This window comes from Pan paniscus, chromosome 2 (assembly GCF_029289425.2).
Source record: "Pan paniscus chromosome 2, NHGRI_mPanPan1-v2.0_pri, whole genome shotgun sequence".
Taxonomy (NCBI): domain Eukaryota; kingdom Metazoa; phylum Chordata; class Mammalia; order Primates; family Hominidae; genus Pan; species Pan paniscus.
The window spans coordinates 196,088,979-196,111,998 of record NC_085926.1 but is presented as its reverse complement, the minus strand read 5'-3'; the positions used below and the strand labels follow the sequence as shown (position 1 = coordinate 196,111,998).

General features: G+C 48.6%; 1 protein-coding gene and 1 pseudogene across 1 annotated transcript; both read right to left on the bottom strand.

The window, feature by feature from the left end:
• Positions 1-49: 49 nt before the first annotated feature.
• Positions 50-3,665, bottom strand: LOC129397495 (putative uncharacterized protein FLJ45355; annotated as a pseudogene).
• Positions 3,666-16,461: 12,796 nt separating this feature from the next.
• LOC129397494 (uncharacterized) lies at positions 16,462-22,698 on the bottom strand. Its single transcript, XM_055110847.2, has 2 exons — positions 21,442-22,698; positions 16,462-21,014 (listed from the first exon to the last, which is right to left on the bottom strand). Exon 2 carries the CDS (start codon positions 20,964-20,966, stop codon positions 19,851-19,853), a length of 1,116 nt encoding a protein of 371 aa, XP_054966822.1. The 5' UTR covers positions 20,967-21,014; positions 21,442-22,698; the 3' UTR covers positions 16,462-19,850.
• Positions 22,699-23,020: the final 322 nt, after the last annotated feature.

Here is a 23,020-nt window from a genome sequence, read left to right as displayed (position 1 = left end):
CCCCAGCGAGGCGGGGTCTCAGAGCCAGCCCCTCTTCCCCCAATGGCCCTTAGGACCCCCATCGCAGGGGGGGGAGTCGCCCCCCACGAGGCGGGTACAGAGAGCCAGCCCCTCTTCTGCTCCTGGCTCTTAGGACACCCATCACAGGGGGGGGAGGCACCCCCCGCGAGGCGGGTACAGAGAGCCAGCCCCTCTTCTGCTCCTGGCTCTTAGGACCCCCATCACAGGGGGGGAGGCACCCCCCGAGAGGCGGGTACAGAGAGCCAGCCCCCCTTCCCCCACTGGCCCTTAGGACCCCCATCGCAGGGGGGGAGGCACCCCCAGCGAGGCGGGGTCTCAGATCCAGCCCCTCTTCCCCCACTGGCTCTTAGGACCCCCATCACAGTGGGGGGAGGCACCCCCAGGGAGACGGGGTCTCAGAGCCAGCCCCTCTTCCCCCACTGGCCCTTAGGACCCCCATCGCAGGGGGGGAGGCACCCCCCACGAGGCAGAGACTGAGAGCCAGCCCCTCTAAGCCTTCTGGCTCTCAGGACCCCCATCATGGGGGGGGAGGCACCCCCCGCAAGGCGGGTACAGAGAGCCAGCCCCTCTAAGCCTTCTGGCTCTTAGGACCCCCATCACGGGGGGGGAGGCACCCCCCGCAAGGCTGGTACAGAGAGCCAGCCCCTCTTCCCCCACTGGCCCTTAGGAACCCCATCGCAAGGGTGGGAGGCACCCCCAGCCAGGCGGGTTCTCAGAGCCAGCCCCTCTTCCCCCACTGTCCCTTAGTAACCCCATCGCAGGGGGGGGAGGCACCCCCAGCCAGGCGGGTTCTCAGAGCCAGCCCCTCTTCCCCCATTGGCCCTTAGGACCCCCATCGCATGGGGGGTAGGCACCCCCAGCGAGGCGGGGTCTCAGAGCCAGCCCCTCTTCCCCCACTGGCCCGTAGGACCCCCATCGCAGGGGGGGGAGGCACCCCCCGCGAGGCGGGGTCTCAGAGCCAGCCCATCTTCCCCCACTGGCTCTTAGGACCCCCATCGCAGTGGGGGGAGGCACCCCCAGCGAGGCGGGGTGTCAGAGCCAGCCTCTCTTCCCCCGCTGGCTCTGAGGATCCTCCGTGGACTCACAGCCTCTTTACCATATTGTGAGTAATATCATCTCCCCCTCTGGAGATTAGGATCTCTTTCACAGACGGGTGTACACCCTCGGTGTACAGAGGGTGTACACCCGTCTGTGTTGTGAGTAATATCATCCTCTTCCTCCCTGAATAGGAAGAACAGTATCACAGGGGTGTTTCTGCTCCCTGCGATATCTCGTGTCATATCCTCCTCTCCCACGTTGCAATTAGAAGGAATATCAGTGGGGGTGTGTCCACCTGTAGGGAAAAGAAAGAGAGATCAGACTGTCACTGTGTCCATGTAGAAAGGAAAGACATAAGAGACTCCATTTTGAAAAAGACCTGTCCTTTAAACAATTGCTTTGCTGAGATGTTGTTAATTTGTAGCTTTGCCCTAGCCGCTTGGCCCCAGCCACTTTGACCCAACCTGGAGCTCACAAAAACATGTGTTGTATAAAATCAAAGTTTAAGGGATGTAGGGCTGTGCAGGACGTGCCTTGTTTACAAAATATTTACCAGCAGTATACTTGGTGAAAGTCATCGCCATTCTCTAGTCTCAATAAACCGGGGACACAGTGCACTGTGGAAAGCCGCAGGGACCTCTGCCCTTGAAAGCAGGGTATTGTCCAAGCTTTCTCCCCATGTGGTAGTCTGAAATATAGCCTCATGGGATGAGAAAGACCTGACTGTCCCCCAGCCCGACACCCGTAATGGGTCTGTGCTGAGGTGGATTAGTAAAAGAGGGAATCCTCTTGCAGCTGAGATGGAGGAAGGCCACTATCTCCTGCTTGCCCCTGGGAACTGAATATCTCGGTGTTAAACCCGATTGTACATTCGTTCAACTCTGAGATAGGAGAAAAGCTGCCCTGTGGCGGGAGGCCAGACATGTTTGCAGTAACAGTGCCTTGTTCTTCTTTACTCCACTGAGATGTTTGGGTGGAGAGAAACAAATCTGGCTTACGTGCACGTCCAGTCACAGTACCTTCCCTTGAACCTAATTATGACATGGATTCTTTTGCTCACATGTCTTCTGCTGACTCTCTCCTTATCATCACCCTGCTCTCCTACTACATTCCTTTCTGCTAAAATCATGAAAATCATAATCAATAGAAACTGAGGGAACTCAGAGTCTGGTGCCGGTGCAGGTCCTTGGTGTGCTGAGCGCCGGTCCCCTGGACCCACTGTTGTATCTTTACACTTTCTCTCTGTGTCTTATTTCTTTTCTCAGTCTCTCGTCCCACCCAACTAGAAATACTCACAGGTGTGGAGGGGCAGTCCACCACTTCATCCACCTTTTGTCATATTGAAAGTAACATCATCTTCTTCCCTCCAGTATCGTGGGAATAATATCCCTGGGGGGTTTCCACTTTCTGCCATGTATGTAGTCATATCACCCCCTCCGCTGTGGAATATCATTAAGGAACATCTCACATGGGGCTGTATACTTCCTCCGATATTGGGAGTGACATCAACCTCTCGGTCTGTGAATATGAGGAAGAACATCACAGGGCGGGTGTACACCTCGTGCTCTACGATGGGGAGTCATATCTGTCTGTTATGGGGAGTAATATCATCCTCTCCCTTTCAGGATACTAATAACAATTTAACAGGCTGGGTGAACACAGCCTGCGATGCTGAAATTATCATCATCCTCTACCCCTCTTCCTCCCCTGGCTCTTAGGATGCCCATCTCAGGGGAGCGAGCCACCACCCGCGAGGCGGGGACTGAGCCAGCCCCTGTTCCCCCCCTGGCTCTTAGGATCTGTATCACGAGGGGGGGAGGCACCCCCTGCGCGGCGGGGACTGATAGCCAGCCCCTCTTCCCCCCATGGCTCTTAGGACCCCCATCGCTGTGGGGGGGATGCACCCCCGGCGCGGCGGGGACTGGGAGCCAACCCCTCTTCCCTGCCTGGCTCTTCAAACCCCCATCGCAGGGTAGCATGGCACTCCCCGCGAGGCGGGGACTGAGATCCAGACCCTCTTACCCCCGAGGCTCTTAGGACCCCCATCGCAGGAGGGGGAGGCACCCCCCGCGAGGCGTGTACTGAGAGCCAGCCGCTCTTTTGCCCCTGGCTCTCAGGACCCCCATCGCAGGGGGGCGAGGCGCCCCCCACGAGGAGGGGACTGAGAGCCAGCCGCTCTTTCCCCCCTGGCTCTTAGGACCCCCATCGCAGTGAGGGGAGGCACCCCCCGCAAGCGGGGGACTGAGAGACAGCCCCTCTTCCTCCTGGGCCCTTAGGACCCCCATCGCAGGGGGAGGAGGCACCCCCGGCGAGGCGGGGACTGAGAGCCAACCCCTCTTCCCCCTCTGGCTCTGAGGACCCCCATCGCAGGGGGAGAAGACACCCCCCCGTGAGGCGGGTACTGAGAGCCAGCCCCTCTAAGCCTTCTGGCTCTTAAGACCCCCATCACAGGGCAGGGAGGCACCCCGCGCGAGGCGGGTACACTAAGCCAGCCCCTGTTCCGCTCCTGGCTCTTAGGACCCCCATCGAAAGGGGGGGAGGCACCCTCCACGAGGCGGGGACTGAGAGCCAGCCCCTCTTCCCCCCCTGGCTCTTAGGACCCCCATCGCAGTGAGTGGAGGCACCCCCCGCGAGGCATGGTCTCAGAGCCAGCCCCTCTTCCCCCACTGGCCTTTAGGACCCCCGTCACAGGGGGAGGAGGCACCCCCCGCGAGGCGGTGACTGAGAGCCAGCCCTTCTTCCTCGCCCAACTCTGAGGATCCCCATCACACGGGGGAGGCACACCCCGCGAGGCGGGGACTGAGAGCCACTCCCTCTTCCCCCCCTGGCTTATGACCCCCATCGAGGATTCTAAGATCCTTAGGACCGACCTGGAGGGCTGTGGGTATTAGGTGTCCAAGAAGAAAACTCAGATCTGCCGACGACCGCAGGTAGCTTACTTGGGATTTACTATTCGACAGGTGTCCGAAAGCAGCCCGGGATCCGAAAGAAAGCAGGTCATTTGCAATCTACCGGAGCCTAAGGGCAGAAGGCTGGTGAGAGAATTCCTAGGAGCTGTGGGGTTTTGTAGACTGTGGAGCCCAACTTTGCAGTATTAGCCACGCCTTTGTATGATGTCACAAAGGGGGCGGGGACCGGGAACATTTGGAATGGGGATTCCAACAACAGCAAGTCTTTCGTGACTTAAAGGAAAAACTTCTGAAAGCCCCAGCCCAGGGGCTAGCGGATCTCACAAAGCCTTTTCCACTGTATGCGTCAGAGAAAAGATGGCAGCTGGACTTTAAACCCAAACTGTGGGGCCCTGGCTGAGGCCGGTGGCCTACCTCTCTAAACAGCTAGACAGGGTTTCTAAAGGATGGCCCCCCTTTTTGAGGGCCTTCACAGCAACTGCCCTGCTAGAACCAGATGCAAATAAGCTTACTCTTGGGCAAAACCAGAACAGAAAGGCCCCCCATGCTGTGGTGACTGAGAGCCAGCCCCGCTTCCCCCCCTGGCTCTTAGGACCCCCATCGCAAGGGTGCGAGGCACTCCCCGCGAGGCGGGGACAGAGAGCCAGCCCCACTTCCCCCACTTGCTCTTAGGACCCCCATCGCAGCGGGGGAAAGACCACCCGCGAGGCAGGGACTGAGAGCCAGCCACTCTTCACCCCCTGGCTTTTAGGACCCCCATTGCAGCACGGGGAGGCATCCCCCGTGAGCCGGGGACTGAGAGCCAGCCCCTCTTCCCCCCTGGCTATTAGGACACCTATCTCAGGGGGGGAGAGGCACCCCTGGCGAGGTGGGGACTGAGAGCCAGCCCCTCTTCCCTTCCTTGCTCTAAGGACCCCCATCGCAGGGGAGGTAGCCACCCCCCGCGAGGGGGGGAATGAGAGCCTGCCCCTCTTACCCCCCTGGCTCTTTGGATCCCCATCGCCTGGTGGGGAGGCACCCCCGCGAGGCTGGGACTGAGAACCAGCCCCTCATCCCCCACTGGCTCTTAGGACCCCCATCCCGGAGCGGGGAGGCACCCCCGCGAGACAGGGACTGACAGCCAGCTCCTTTCCCCCCCTGGCTCTTAGGACCCCCATCGCAGGGGGAGGAGGCACCCCCCGCAAGGCGGGGACTGAGAGGCAGCCCCTCTTCCCCCGTGGCTCTTAGGACCCCCATCGCCGGGACCCCCCTTGATGCGGGGTGTAAGAGCCAGCCCCTCTTCCCCCCCTGGCTCTTAGGACCCCCATCGCAGGGGGGGAAGGACCACCCGCAAGGCAGTGACTGAGAGCCAGCCCCTCATCCCCCACTGGCTCTTAGGACCCCCATCGCAAGGGGGTGAGACACGCCCCGCGATGCGGGGAGTAATTGCCAGCCCCTCTTCCCTCCCTGGTTTTTAGGATCCGCGGTGGACTCACAGCCTGTTTACGGTATTCGGAGTGATATCATCTCCCCCTCTGGAAATTATAAACTATTTCACAGATGGGGGTACACCCTTGGTGTGCAGAGGGTGTACAGTCGTCTGTTTTGGGAGTAATATCATTGTCTTCCTCCCTGAATATTAAGAACAGTATCATAGCTGTGTTTCTACTGCAGGTGTGATTGGGCGTCACATCCTCCTCTCCCACATGGAAATTAGAACCGATATCAGTGGGGGCGTGCACACCTTCTGTGATATTTAAAGTGACATCATCCTCTTCCCTCCAGGATCATGAGAACAATATCCCTGGGGGGGTACACTTTCTGCGATATTGGGAGTAATATCTCCCCCTCCACCTTGGAATATTATTAAGGACCATCTCACACGGGGGTGTACACTTCCTGCCATATTGGGAGTAATATCGACCTCTCAGCCTCTGAATATTAGGAACAATATCACAGGGTGGGTGTACACCTCCTGCTCTGTTATGGGGAGTAATATCTATCTATTACGGGGAGTAATATCATCCTCTCCCTTTCAGGATGTTAATAACAATATCACAGGGTGGGTGATCACAGCCTGCGATACTGGAATTATTATCATCCTCTCCCCCTCGGGATACCAGGAACAATGTCACAGAAGAGGTGTACACTCCCTGCGATTTTGGAAGTAATATCCTATGCTTCTTCCATGAATATTAGGAGCAATATCACCGGGTGGCTGTACATTCATTGCTATGTTGGGAGTCATGTCATACTCTACTCCCTGGATATTAGGATCAGTGTCACAGGGTGAGTGTACACCTACTGAGATATTAAAACTAATATCATGCTCTCCATCCCTGGATATTAGGAACAATATCTCGGGTAGGTGTACACCCCCTGCGGTATTAGGAGAAATAATACGATTAATTATTAAGCACCAATCTTAATAATATTAATTGTTAAACATCAGTCTTAATAATTATCAATGGTAATATTAATTAATAGTATAACGTTATTAATCATTAATGATTATTTTAAATGTACGATTGCATGATTAAAATTATCTGTATTAATGTCATTTTTCAATATTAGTTATTAATCTTAATATTGTTTTATTACCAACATCACTTATGACTGATTTATGTAACATTGATTAATATCATTATTTTATTATTAATAGTGATATTGTTATTATTAATAGTAATTGTTAATATTTTTAATCCGTATTAACTTTTACTATCTCTATTGCAATTATTAATATCGATGATTACTATTAATTAATATATTTATTAATATTAATAATTAATATAACTGTTCCCGATATCTGTGGGGGAGAGGATATTACTCCCGATGTCGCTGAAAGTGTACACCCCTCTATGATGTTTCTCCTAATTGCCAGGGCGTAGAGGATGACATGATTGAAAATATCGCTGTGGGTGTACCTCCGTTCAGTCATCTTGTTCCTAATGTCCTGGGTGGGAGCGGATGATATGACTCCCAATATCCCAGGGGGCGTAGACCTCCCCCGTGATACTGTCCCTAACGTCCAAAGGTGGAGAGGATGATATTTCTTCCAATTTTGCAGGGGGTGTACACCACCCCTATGATATTGATCCTAATATCCAGGGGGCGAGAGGATGATCTTAGTCTCACTATTGCAGGAGGTGTACACTCCCTAGGGATATTGTTCCTAATATTCAGGGATGGAGAGGAAGATCTCACTCCCAATATAGCAGGGAGTGGACACCCCTTCTGTGACATTGTTCCTAATAGCCAGCGGGGCAGAGGAAGATATTACCCCCAATATCGCAGGGGGTGTGCGCCCCCTTGTGACATTGTTCCTTATATCCTGGGAGGGAGAGGATGATACTGGTGGCAACGTCGCAGCGGCTGTACACACCCACTGTGATATTGTTTCTTATATTCAGGGGGAGAAGATGATATGACTCCCAATATCGCAGGGGTTGTGCACACCTCCTGCAACATTGTTCCTAATAACCCGAAGGGGAGAGCCAAATATTACTGTCAATATCGCAGGGGGTGTACACCTCTTTGGTAATATTGTTCTTAATATCCATGATGGGAGAGGATGATATTACTCCCAATATCGTAACAAGTGTACAGCCGCCTGTGATATAGTTCCTAATATCTAGGTGGAGAGAGGATGATATTACTGCCCACATCGCATGAGCTGTAAAACCCCTTCCATATTTTGCCTACAATCCCGAGGGGAGAGGATGATACTACTCCCAATATCGAAGAAGGTGTACACCCCCCTGGGACATTATTCCCAATATCCACGTTGGGAGATGATGACATTACGCCCAGTATCGCAGGGGATGTACACCCACCCCGGGATATTGTTCCTTATATAGAGAGGGGGAGGGGATGATATTACTCCCAATATCGCAGGGGCTGTACACCCCTCCTGTGATATTGTTCTTAATATCCTAGGAAAGAGAGGGTGATACTACACCCAATATCTCAGGGGGTGTACACCCACCTCCTTCAGATATTGTTCTTAATGTACTCCACCTCCCCCGACCAGGGATATTGTTCCTCATATCCAGGGGAAGAGAGGCTAACATTACGCCCAATATCGCAGGGGGTGTACACACCCTCTGTGATGTTGTTCCTAGTATCCAAAGGTAGAGACGATGGTATTACTGGCCATATCGCAGAGGGTGTACGCCCTTCTGTGATATTGTTTTTGATATTCAATGGGGGGAGAGGATTACATTAATCCCAACATGGCAGAAGGTGTACAGACCCCGTGATATAGTTCCTAACGTACAGGGAGAAGAGAATAACATTACTCTCAATATCGCAGGGAGCGTAACCCCCACGCCCCCCGTATATTGTTCCTAATATGCAGCGGGGTAGAGGCTGATATTACTCCCAATATCGCAGAAGGTGCACACACACCTGTGATATACTTCCTAATATCCAGCGGGAAAAGGCTGATATTACTCTGGATCTCGCAGTGGGTGTACACCCCCAAACCCCCCGGGGTATTGTTCCTAATATCTAGGTGGGAAGACGGTGATATTGCTGACAATATCGAAGGGGTGTACAACTCTTCTGTGATGTGGCTCCTGATATCCGGGGGGTGAGTGGATGATATTACTCTCAATAAAGTAGGAACTGTACACCACCCTGTGATTTTGTCCTCAATAACCACATGGGGAGAGGTGATATTACTCCCAATATTACAAGGGGTGTACACCTCGTCTGTGATATTTTTTCTTGTATCCAGGAAAGGACAAGATGATATTACGACCAGTATCGAAGACATGTACAGCCCCATGGGATATTGTTCTAAATATACAGCTTGAAAAAGGATCCGATGACTCCCAATATACGAAGGGGTGCACACCCCGCCTGTGATATGAATCGTAAAATCTAGAAGAAGAGTGAATGACATTGCTTTCAAAAACACACGGGGTGTACACCCCGTCTCTGATGTTGTTCCTATCATGTAAAGGAAGAGATGATGATATTACTCCCAATACCGCAGAAGGTATATACCCCCTGTGATACTGTGCGTCACAACTAGTGGGGGAGAGCATGATATTACTTCAAATATGACAGCGGCTTTACACCCCATCTGTGACATTACTCCTAATTTCCAGTAGCAAAAGTAGGATGTGCCTCCGAATAGGCCTGTGATATTTCCCCGACTATTTAGGGAAACACAGGATGACATGACCCCAAATCCCGCAAAAAGTGTACACCCAGTGTGTGATATGGTCCGTACATGCGGAGGTGCAGAGGATATTAGTTTTCATATCGCAGGCTGTGTACACACACTCTGTGAAGTTGTTCCTAATAGCAGGAAAAAAGAGAATGCTCACAATGGACACAGGTCACATCGCAGGGGGTGAGGCACCTCCCGCGGTATGGGGAGTAAGGGCCACCCCCTTTCCCCCCCAGCTATTTATTATGATCCACATTGCAGGGGTGTGAGGCACCCCCTGAGATATGGGGAGTAAGAGCCACCCCCTTTCCCCCCCCCCGGCTATTTATTACGATCCACATGTCAGGGGGGTGAGGCACCCTCCGCGATATGGGGAGTAACAGCCACCCCTTCTCCCCCCCCCTCGCTATTATGATCCACCTCGCAGTGGGGTGAGGCACCCCCCGCGATATGGGGAGTAAGAGCCACCTCCTCTCCCCCCCGAGTTATTACGATCCACGGTGGACTCACAGCCTGTTTACTATATTGGGGGTAATATCTCCCCCTCTGGAAATTATGTGCTGTTTGACAGATGGGTGTACACCCTCGGTGTGCAGAGGTTGTACACCCGTCTGTATTGGGAGTAATATCCTCTTCCACCCTGAATATTAAGAACCGTATCACAGCTGTGTTTCTACTCCCTGTGATATTGGGTGTCATATCCTCCTCTCCCACACTGAAATTAGAAACAATATCAGTGAGGGCGTGTACACCTTCTGTCATATTTAAACTAATATCATCCTCTTCTCTCCAGGATCATGGGAACAACATCCCTGGGGGGGTGTACACTTTCTGCGATAAATGTAGTAATATCAACCCCTCTGCCTTGGAATATTATTAAGGACCATCTCACACGGGGGTGTACACTTCCTGCGATATTGAGAGTAATATCGACCTCTCTGCCTCTGAATATTAGGAACAGTATCACACGGTGGGTGTACACCTCCTGCTCTGTTATGGGGAGTAATATCTATCTATTACGGGGAGTAATATCATCCTCTCCCTTTCAGGATATTTATAACAATATCACAGGGTGAGTGAACACAGCCTGCGATACTTTAATTATTATCATCCTCTCCCCCGCGGGATACCAGGAACAATGTCACAGAAGAGGTGTACACTCCCTGCGATATTGGGAGTAATATCCTACGCTTCTTCCGTGAATATTAGGAGCAATATCACCGGGTGGCTGTACATTCATTGCTATGTTGGGAGTCATGTCATACTCTATCCCCTGGATATTAGGATCAGTGTCACAGGGTGAGTGTACACCTACTGAGATATTAAAACTAATATCATGCTCTCCATCCCTGGATATTAGGAACAATATCTCGGGTAGGTGTACACCCCCTGCGGTATTAGGAGAAATAATACGATTAATTATTAAGCATCAATCTTAATAATATTATTGTTAAACATGTCTTAATAATTATCAATGGTAATATTAATTAATAGTATAACGTTATTAATCATTAATGATTATTTTAAATATGTTTATGCATGATTAAAATTAATTATTAGTATTGTCATTTTTCAATATTAGTTATTAATCTTAATTGTTTTATTACCAACATCACGTATTGATTTAATTAAGTAACATTAATTACCGATATCATTATGTTATTATTGTGAGGTTGCTATTAATTATTAATAGTAACCATTAATATTTTTAATCCGTATTAACTTTTACTATCTTTATAGTAATTATTTATATTGATGATTTCTATTAATTGTTATATTTATGAATATTAATACTTAATATAATTGTTCCCGATATCCGAGGGGTAGAGGATGTTACTCCCAATATCACAGAAAGTGTACACCCCTCTATGATGTTATTCCTAATTGCCAGGGAGTAGAGGATGACATTATGAAAAATATCGCAGTGGGTATACATCACTTCGGTCATCTTTTTTCCGAATATCCTGGGTGGGAGAGGATGATATGACTCCCAATATCGCAGGGGGCGTAGACTTCCCCCGTGATATTGTCCCTATCATCCAAAGGTGGAGAGGATGATATTTCTTCCAGTTTCGCAGGGGATGTACACCACCCCTGTGATATTGATCCTAATATCCAGGGGGCGAGAGGATGATGTTAGTCTCAATATTGCAGGAGGTGTACACTCCCTAGGGATATTGTTCCTAATATCCGGGGACAGAGAGGATGATCTCACTCCCAATATAGCAGGGAGTGGACACCCCTTCTGTGACACTGTTCCTAATAGCCAGCGGGGGAGGGGAAGATATTACCCCCAATATCGCAGGGGGTGTACACCCCTTGTGACATTGTTCCTTATATCCTGTGAGGGAGAGGATGATACCCGTGGCAATGTCGCAGCGGCTGTACACACCCACTGTGATATTGTTCCGAATATCTCGAGGGGGAGAAAATGATATTACTCCCAATATCCCAGGGGGTGTACATCCTCCTGTGACATTGTTCCTTATATTCGGGGGAGAAGACGATATTACTCCCAATATCACAGGGGTTGTACACACCTCCTGCGATATTGTTCCTAATATCCCGAAGGGGAGAGCCAAATATTACTGTCAGTATCGCAGGGGGTGTACACCTCCTTTGGAATATTGTTCTTAATATCCATGATGGGAGAGGATGATATTACTCCCAATATCGTAACAAGTGTACAGCCGCCTGTGATATAGTTCCTAATATCTAGGTGGAGAGAGGATGATATTACTGCCCATATCGCATGAGTTGTAAAACCCCTTCCATATTTTGCCTACAATCCCGAGGGGAGAGGACGATACTACTCCCAATATCGAAGAAGGTGTACACCCCCCTGTGACATTATTCCCAATATCCACGTTGGGAGATGATGACATTATGCCCAATATCGCAGGGGATGTACACCCACCCCGGGATATTGTTCCTTATATCGAGAGGGGGGTAGGGTGATATTATTCACAATATCGCAGGGGCTGTACACCCCTCCTGTGATATTGTTCTTAATATCCTAGGAAAGAGAGGATGATACTACACCCAATATCTCACGGGGTGTACACCCACCTCCTTCAGATATTGTTCTTAATGTACTCCACCTCCCCCGACCAGGGATATTGTTCCTCATATCCAGGGGAAGAGAGGCTAACATTATGCCCAATATCGCAGGGGGTGTACACACCCTCTGTGATGTTGTTCCTAGTATCCAAAGGTAGAGACGATGATATTACTGGCCATATCGCAGGGGGGGTACACCCCTCTTGTGATACTGTTCTTAATATTTAGAGAGGGGGACAATGATAGCACTGTCCATATTGCTGGGGTCACAACACCCCCGTGATGTTGTTTTTAATATTCAGTTTGGGAGAGGATGATAATAATTTCAATATAACAGGGGACACCCCCCGCCCCGTGATGTTGTCCCTAACGTCCAAGGGAAGATAAATGATATGACTCACAATATGTCAAGGGGTGTACATCCCCTGTATAATATTCTTCCTAATATCCAGGGGGGATTAGAATGATATTACTCCCAATATCACAGGGGGTGTACATGACCCCTTTTATATTGTTTCTAATAACTAGGGAGGGAGAGGATGATATTACTCCCAATATTGTAGGGGTGTACACCCCTCCCGTGACATTGTTTTTAATATTTAGGTAGGGAGTGGATGATATTACTCTCAATATCTCAGAGGGTTTACACTCTTCCTGGGATACGGTTTCTAATATTAAGTGGGAGAGAGGATGATATTATTCCCAGTATCGCAGGGGGTGTACATGTCCTGTTATTTTGTTCCTAATATCCAGGTTGGGAGAGGATGATATTACTGCCTATATCGTAGGAGTTGTACACCCCATCAGTGATATTATTCCTCATATTCAGGGGAAAAGAGAATGACATTACTCCCAATAGCGCAGGAGGTGTACACACCCCTTTTGATATTGTTCCTAATACGCAGTGGAGGAGACGATGATATTACTGGCCATATTGCGAGGGGTGTACACCTCCTCTGTGATATTGTTTTTCATATCCAGGGGTTAGAGGATGACGTTACTCCCATGATCGTAGTGGGTGTACACCAATTCTGTGGTATTGTTCTTAATATCCAGGGAGGGAGAGGATGATATTACTGTCACTATCGCAAGGGGTAGACACTCCTTCTTTGATATGGCTCCTAATATCCAGGGGGGAGAGTATGATATTAATCCCAAAATCGCTGTGGGTATACACCCCTTTTTGATATTGTTCCTAGTATGCCGGGGGAGAGTCTATGATATTACTGCCCATATCACAGGGTGTGTACACCAGAACTGCTATATTGTTTCTTATTTCCAGCAATGAAGAAGTTGATATTACTCCCAAAATGGAATGGGCTGTAAACCCCCCATAAGATATTGTTCCTAATATCCAGGGGGAAAAGGATGATATTACTTTCAATGTTGCAGCAGGTGTATAATCTGCCTGTTATATTGTTCCTAATATCTGGGGTGGGGGCGGCGGAGTGAGAATGATATTACTCGCAATATCTCAGAGGGTGTACACTGCCCCTGTGATATTGTTCTAAATATCCACTGGGGTAGAAAATTATATTATTCCCAATATCGCAGGTGGTGTAAATGCCCCCCGATATTTTTTCTAATATCCAGGTGAGGTAGGATGATATTACTCCCAATATCACAAGCGGTGTACACACCTTTGATATTTTTCCTACTATTTACTTGTGGAGAGGATGATATTACTCCCAGTATCGAAAGAAATGTCCAAGCCCCCTGTGATATTGTTCCTAATATCCAGGTTAAAAGAGGATGACATTACCCCCAATATCACAGGGGGTTGGCTGTACACTCCGCCTGTGATATTATTTCTAATATCCAGGGGAAGAGAGAATAATATTACTCCCAATATCGCAGGGGCTGTACACACCTTGTGATATCATTCCTAATATCAATGAGGGGAGGAGATGATATTACCACAAATATCAGAAGAGGTGTACACCTTTCCTGTGATATTGTTCCTAATCTCCATTTTGGGAGAGGATGATATTACTCCCAATATCTGCTGGGGGTATACACACCTTCTGTGATATTGTTCCTAATATCCAAGTTGGGAGAGGATGATCTTACTCCCAATATCGCTGGGGGTATACACACCTTCTGTGATATTGTTCCTAACATCCACAGGGGAAGAGATTAATATTACTCCCAATATCCCAGGGGGTACACGTCCCCACTGTTATATTGTACCTAATATCAAGGGGTGGAGAAAATGATATTACTCCCAATAGCGCCGTGTGTATACACCCCTCCTGTGATATTGTCCCTAGTATCCAGGGGCTAAAAATAGATATTACTCCCAATATCCAGGGGATAGAAGTTGATATTAAACCGAATATCACAGTGGGTGTACACAACTCCTATCATATTGTTCCAAATATCCAGGCAGAGAGAGGATAATATTACTCAAAACATTCCTGGGGGTGTACACAGCCCTCTGTGATATTGTTTCTAATATACAGAAAGGGAGAGGATGATATTACTCTCAATAAACAGAAGGGTACAATTCCCATGTCATGTTGTTCTGAATATCTAGGGTGAGAGAGGATGGTATTACTCCCAACATTGCAAAAGTTGTAAACACCTTCTGTGATATTGTTCCTAATATCCAGGGAGAAAGAAGATGATATGACTTTCAATATCGCAGGGGGTGTGCACCCCCCTCCCCATGATATTGTTCCTAATATCCGGGGGAAAGAGGATGATGTTACTCCCAGGATCGCAGGGGGATGTACACCCCCGTGATATTGTTTCTAACATCCAGAGGGGGAGAAGTTGATATTACTTCAAACATCGCCGGGGGTGTACACCCCACCTGTGATATTGTACTTAATATTTAGCGGGAGAGAGGGGGGTGATATTACCAATAACGTAGGGGAAAGTCAACCCCCTCTCCCCCGCTGGATATTACGAGCCATATGACAGGGAGGTGTCCACCCCCCACCATATGGAGAGTAATATCACCCTGCTCTCCCCCCACCTCCAGCTTCTTTCTGCTAAGGTCCCCTTGCCCCTCCAGGTGGCTTTCTTGGGCAGGGCATAAAAGAAATTACGTGGTTTTCTTGCTCAGATTTGTTCGCAAGTCCACGAGAAATACTCAGGGAGTCTTGCAAAAATCCGGTGTTACAGCAGCTAAGTCAGCCAGCTAGCCGTGCCCTACAGTTGAGATGGCATGTCATGATTCCCCTCTCTTTTACTTGCTGACTCCTCCTCAGCCTTCCGGACTCTGCTTAGGTGCCTCTTCCTCCAGGTTGTCCGCTCCCATCCCCACCCTTCCTTACCTGCTCTCCTAATACCATGGGCTGATCCAGCGCAGCATTTGTCGCACATCTTACAGCTGCCTGCCTCCAGTCTGTATCCGGACTCCACAACCTGAAGGTAAGGGCTGCATCTGCCTTGATCATCATTGTATCCCTTGCTCCTACAACAGCACCTAACACAGAGTAATTCCTCAGTCAACATTTTCTGGATGGGTGAACAAAAAATAAATCTACACATCAAGTGAAAATTAGGCTGAGCAGAAATGAAGCAAGTGATAAAGTACAAGAGAAGCTTCTACCTGTTATTCTAGGCATGCTAATTCTAATTTTAGAATTGCTGTGGTTACTTCATGTTACTCTGCCAGGCTTCAGTGTTAGGCAAGGGCAATTCTCTGTGTAAGCAGGGATAGCTTTCCTCAAAGGTCCTGTTGGTCCTGGGAAGTGATGGTACATGTGACTCATCCCTCAAACCAGAAGGCTAAGCTAAACTAGCAGGAGAGCTGCAGCAGGAACCTTCTGGCAGGAAAGAAACAGCATGTTCTGTGTACCACCCGTGTGTGACCGGAAATAAAGGATGCCCACCATGTGAAGACTGACCAGGACGCAGAGAGAAGGACGTCAGGCAAGATCCCGCCCGTGCTTCGGAACATAACATGTCTATTAGCATCATTAAGTACTAGCTGACATGCATAGAGCATTGAGTATGTGCCAGGCACTGTGCTAAGCACTTCACATTCACTATTTCATGGAATCCCCACCATGGCCCTATAAGGCGAAACTTATAAATATCACCATTAGATAGATGGGGAAATTGAGGCTTGGAGAGGTTAAGTTGTTTGCCTGAGGTCACAAAGCTGGTAAGCAGCAGAGCTGGAATCCAAACCAACAGAAATTCCATCTAGATGCCCAACTCCTCACTGCCGTCTATCCTTGGAAACTAGACTAGTCTCCAAGGAAACATGAATCTACATTTTCTTTCAACTAATAAGAGCTCTTTCTTTATGGTAATTATTTAAATAGTTTTAATAAAAATTTAAAATCTATTTCAAGATTAAAGTTTCAAAGCCATCAAACATCAAATATATATGAAAATACATTTGTATACATTATAAACAGATATATGACGTGACATGAAGTGCTGGATCCAGTGCATCAGAAAATACACGCAAATATAAAATACCCGACAGCATTATGTAAAACATCAGCTGCTTGCCAAATCGGCATTAAATACTTAAGCACTGTGACCTGTTGCTTAAAGTATTACAAATCCAGCCTTATCTAAAAATCTCTATTTGTCCTAGGAAACTAATACTTTTTAAAAACAATAATTTGGTAATTTTAATAATATTTAGATCTATCTAAACTTAAAGCCTATATATTTACCACCCTTTTACATGCTTACCAGTATTACAGACACAATAAATTTTATCAGGTATTTTTGATAATGTGCTAGGAATTGTTTGAAATATAAAGAAGAATAAGATTTCGTTTTCACCATCTCAGAGATTCCAGATAGTGGTGGACACAGAAACCCGTGAAAATAACTGCAGGATGAAATAGATGAAATTATAGAAGCCCTATGTACCATGGAAAAATGGACATGGACATGGAAATTTTATTTCATATGCATACTCGTTAAAGAAAGAAGAAGCCTAAAAAAGTTAGCTACCTTTGGTTTTTATTACTTATGTCTTACACTCAAGTGAACTTTTTTCTGTCTAATCTAATATCATTCAAATCCTGAGTCCTTTTAATTAAGTTATCCTAAAATGAATTTTCATGAACACAGAATTTGTGCTATTACTCTATCTGCACCTCATGGATATTACCACATTTTAGATTTTATGTTTTAAAACACAAAACAATATAAAACCTAAAGTTTTAACATAAAATGTCTTTGGATCTTCAACTAAAATACTAAAGATATAAAAAACTTTATTCTCCTCAAGATAAAACTAGATTTAAAATTGTCAATGAAATAGTTGATTGATCATTTATATTTCTATAAATATACGGAAAATAATCTATTTTTTAATTGTAAGACATTACAATTTTAGATTGTATTTGCATTTAGGAAAATTTCACATAATCTTTACCAGATCCATGCTTACTCTGATAAAAATTTGTTTTTTCAATAGCTGATTCTTCAAAATATCTTGACTAATCCTTCTCCCTCTACAAACAATATTATTATTTGCCAATATTCAAAAGTCTGAATAAACGACCTTATCCCTGGGAATATCTTGCCAAAAAACTATTACCTGCAGCTACAAAGTCCAGAATGTCAACTTCTTCAGAACAAACAGTTCAGTTTCTCCCATAAAAAATGCAAGGGAAACAAAAAAAAGGGGATTGAGGAAATCTAAAAGAGATATAATAGCCCATATCAACCAAACACAATACGTAACCCTTATTAGCATTCTAATTCAAACCGATCAACTAAACAAAAAGTTTTTAGACAATTGAAGATATTTAAATATTGCCTGGATAAACCGATGCTATTAATGGATTATTTAGGTGTGATAATGGTATTGTGGTTACATTGATGGGAATCTTCTTTTTTATAAATGGGGTCTTGCTATGTTGCTCAGGGTGGTCTTGAACTCCTGGCCTAAAGTGATCCTCCAACCTCTGCCTCCCAAAGAGCTGGGATTACAGGGAGGAGCCACTGCACCCAGTCTCATTGATGGAATTATTATCTTTTAGAGAAATATTCAAAAATACAATACAATGATAGACTATCTGGGATTTGATTCAAAATAATTCAGTGGGGAGGGGACTGTCAGCAGATAAAGAAGACACAAGGTTGGCCCAGAGGAGAAGTACATACAGGTTAATTATACTAATCTCTTTATAAACATTGTTTGAAATATGACATAATGTATCCTATACAACTGATACCTTGAGTAACACAATAATAGTCCCCTTAATTTTAGGAACTACTGGTCATAAATATGCCCTTACATATAGACATCTCCTCTATACATAGCAAAATCACATTATTTGACAAAAAGGAAATCTCTTAGGCTACGTTCAATCTTATTGTTCTCTTTGCCTGGATTTGGGAATAGAAACTGCTTCACTGGCTAAGTAAATCATAACTGTCCCAAAATATTCTTAATTACTGATTTCAATAAACATATCCCTTTGTTCTAAGAACAATTAAGAAAATGAAGTTTATGTTCAGGTAAACCTGACAATGTTAAGGTAGTTGAGTAACAGGGAAGTAATGATTGACTGAATTTCATACTGAATTCTCAAATCCTTTTTCTTTTTCTACTCTAATGTTTCCTTTGGATGGGGCGAATTCTAGTATTGTTAGCGATCACCTATGTAACTTTTTTGCAGGTGGTGTATATGGAATCAATGAATGCTTAAAACCAATTAAAAATAATTTCAGTGATTACATGAAAACACAGCTAGAAAAACTAAAGTATTTTTGTAGAGATTACGAGAAGGTTACATTAACAATCAGAATAAGGTTACTATTTAGACTGTAATCGGGTGTCAATGTGGAAAGAAATTTCTGAGCGTTTTTCCGGAAGGCTGGGGAGGAATGAGAATCATGACTCTCCGCACTTCCAATAAAACGTGGTGAAGCACTGGTGCAAACTCTCAGAAGCCACCATTTGCTAAATCTCCCCGCCAGCCTTGTCAGTCCTTACCGCCGTTGGATTCCATTATTTTTCTCGTGGTTTCTGCTGTTTCTCTCAATTGTCTAACGACCGTTATTAAGTAAAAATGAATGAAACGGGGCCGTGTGATCTAGGCAGCCTGGAGATGAGATTTTGGAATCATAAGCTACCTTCCAATGTATAAACAGATTTTATTCATTTTGGATACTCAATGTCCACAGAATCGGCACTGTAGGATGTGACTGCCCTGCCAGAAGGCATCTGCTCGGGACTTGCTGGCAACCGACAGTCCCCTCTGCTTGCAACCCTCGGCCGGCCGCCGGGGACCCCTAGTCCACCGGTTCCTGGACGTTCTCTCTACTCTCCAGCGGCCACCGCCTCCACTCCCACCCCGCTAGTCCCGAGCCTGCCGGCCCGAGGGTTCGCAGAGGGCCAGTCGTTGCGACAGCCCCGCGTCCCGGCCCCCTCGTCTCTTGGACCTTCCCCCCAGGCCAGCGCAGCCCGCGTCCCGGGCAAGGTTCACGCTACCAGGATCCAGTGCGGGGCGACGAAGTGGAGAGCTGCAGCGAGACTCCGAAGAGAGATTCCGGCTTCGCGGGGCGGCGCGGAGCACGGAGCTGCCCACCTCCGCCGCCTTGGGAAGGCGGCTGGGATTAGAAGGTGGCTTCGGGCCCGCAGGGAGTCCGGGGGAGGGATTCCCGGTACCGCCGGCACCGACGTCGAGGGGTGCCTGGGTTCTTGGGGACCACGAGAGGAAAAAGAACGAAAATCACACCAGGGAGGAAGGACGCGCGGAACGCCCCCCTGTGAAGCAGGTGCTCTGGTCGGGCGTGGGCCGGAGCGCGGTCTGGGGGAGTCTGGCGGCGCCGTTGCCCGCACGCGGCAGAGGCTGGCAAGAAAACGCACAGCCCAGGGCGTGGGGAGGGGAACGGACCGCGCGACAAGAAAACGCACAGCCCAGGGCGTGGGGCGGGGAACGGACCGCGCGAGAAGAAAACGCACAGCCCAGGGCGTGGGGCGGGGAACGGACCGCGCGAGAAGAAAACGCACAGCCCAGGGCGCGGGGCGGGGAACGGACCGCGCGACAAGAAAACGCACAGCCCAGGGCGCGGGGCGGGGAACTGACCGCGCGACAAGAACACGCACAGCCCAGGGCGCGGGGCGGGGAACTGACCGCGCGACAAGAACACGCACAGCCCAGGGCGTGGGGCGGGGAACTGACCGCGCGACAAGAAAACGCACAGCCCAGGGCGTGGGGCGGGGAACTGACCGCGCGACAAGAAAACGCACAGCCCAGGGCGCGGGGCGGGGAACTGACCGCGCGACAAGAAAACGCACAGCCCAGGGCGTGGGGCGGGGAACTGACCGCGCGACAAGAAAACGCACAGCCCGGGGCGTGGGGAGGGGAACTGACCGCGCGACAAGAACACGCACAGCCCGGGGCGTGGGGAACTGACCGCGCGACAAGAACACGCACAGCCCAGGGCGTGGGGCGGGGAACTGACCGCGCGACAAGAAAACGCACAGCCCAGGGCGCGGGGCGGGGAACTGACCGCGCGACAAGAAAACGCACAGCCCAGGGCGTGGGGCGGGGAACTGACCGCGCGAGTCTTTCGGCGCGTCTGGGTCTCGGGGAGAGAAAAGCGCTTCCTGGCACCGGGGGCGGTGGCACAGAGGCCAGGAGGAAGAAATCCGGGCCCTGGCCCAGGTCAGGCTTCCACCCCTGTGACCCGCAAGAGGCCCAGGCAGGAAAGGTGGCGCGCGCGAGTGGAGTTAGTGGTTCAGAAAGCAAACCTGGCCAGGTGCTGCTGCCTGAGGGTCGTCGGGCGAGTTTCTTCATTTCCCCGAGTTCCTTATTTCTAGTCTGGAAAACGGAGAATTCCATAGTGTCTTCTTCAGGGAGTGCTGGGAGTGCTGAAGGAGGATCCGGTGCCTGGCAGACCAGGAGCAGGGGGGAAACAGTTGGCCGATACTGTTACTATTATTAGCGGGCAGGACAGTGAGGGGGGGTGGTCGGGGGTAAGGGGCCTCCCCGCGCCTCCCAGCCCTTCGCGCTCGGCTCCAGCTCTTTGGCTTCCTTCCCTGGGCAGCTCTAGGCTTAGCTCTCAGCCATTTCTCAAGAAGACGATCCCGAGGGTCGAAGACCACCCTTGACCCTTGACCATGGACTCTTCGTGTAACTTGGAAGAGCCGTGATTTTAAAACCCAGCCTCAGGGTTACGGAAGCCCGAGATCTGGGAGGCGTCCGGGACCTCCCTCCCAGAACCGCAGGGACCCGGCCTGGGATCCAGAGTGTGGCCTCTCGCTCTGTGCAGTCAGGAAGGCGGCCAGGTCTGGTCACCGCGCCAAGCACTACGCACCTCTGGGACGCGTCGTTGCGGGGCGGTGGGGGGGCTGGGGCGCCTCCACGACGCCTGGTCTGCCCGGCAAGTGCTTGGTGTCGTTGGTGGGTTCGTAGCTGCGACAGGTAAACGTCCGTTCCGCGAGCCGGGCAAGGCAACCCCTGCGGGTCGCACCCGAAGGCCGGACCTCTCCAAGCCGCCTGGGTGCTTCCAAACAGGTGGACCCGAAGCTCCTGTTTGATCGGAGAATAACGTTTAATTTACTCCGCCACTGAATTGATGGTTTAAATATTCATCTTTGGATATGGTTTAACATTAGGCAAAAATTAGGAGCTTGGAGGCGGTTCCGGGAAGGGGTCGGACCCTCAGTCACCCATGTTCGTAGCTGTGTTGGTCTGCCCTCGGGCAAGAGAAGGAAGATAATTGGGAGGGTGCCAAGAAAGCCTAGAGAAAGTCCCTTCTGGGTTCAGCGGCCGGCTGTAGCCGCTCTCCCAGGACGTTTGTTGACAATAAATGAAGGAAGGTCGGCCTGGAGACGTTTTCGCACAACGGACAGAGGGGAGTTGGAACGTAAACCAGCGAGAACCTGGCATGAAATAGGACCCCTCTATTCTCAGTTTGTTTCCAAACTCTTAGACTGCCCCAGCCCTGCCGGATTTGCTAAAAGTGGTCTATTTTGGACGCTGGTGGTGCTATGGGGCTGACGGCTACCCGTGCAAAGAAGAGGGAAGAATTGGAAGCTGGGGTCTGGGCAGCTACCAAAGGTGGGGCTTGGGAACTTTTCAGAACGTCCTCAGAACCGCAGGAGCCAAGAGGAAATCTCCCGTAGGGGATCTCAGGTAGGGCATGCCAAGAAATTCCAAGAGACGGGATGGAGAAGAGAAGCCGGAGAAAAATCGGCCAATTAGACTACTGTAAAAATGTGTGTCTCCATGTTTGTCCTCCCTCCTGAAATAAGAAATTCATAGCTGGGGGTGGGGAGTAGATGGGGGCTGGGGGAAAAACTTTCTCACATTCACAGAGCAGCTTCCCTCAAAGCGGCACGGAATCGGGAACCCCACTCAGGACAGGGGAAAACGGCCAAGTTCCTAGAAATTTGTTTTCTTTGTGGGGAGCAATTCATGATGGGCGTTCTTGTCTGGTTTCCCCCCACTCCGTCCCCTGACGCCGAGTAACACTTAAACCTTTCTAGTTGCAAAGTCTTTTCAGAGTTTTTTTTTTTTTTAAGAAATAAGTTTTGAAAATTCTAGTGCTTAAAATATATATATACATATATATATATATATATATATATATATATATATATATATATATATAGCCTTTTATTTTCCCTGAGTACATGTTGGCCACTACATTCCAAATTGATCTCAAATGGTTTTCCAGCTTGTTGGGGGGTGATGAAAAATAAATGGAGAATATATTTACATGCCCTCCTATTCTTTTCTTTTAGAAGTCTCATAAATAGTAAATTTCCTATTTTAAAAGCCAGGACATTTTCAACCTCAAATATTTGGAATTTTTAAAGGCCATATTAAAATGGATTACTTCTGCTATCTATAATAAATATGAATTGTGAAAATAAATTGTTTGAGGGGAA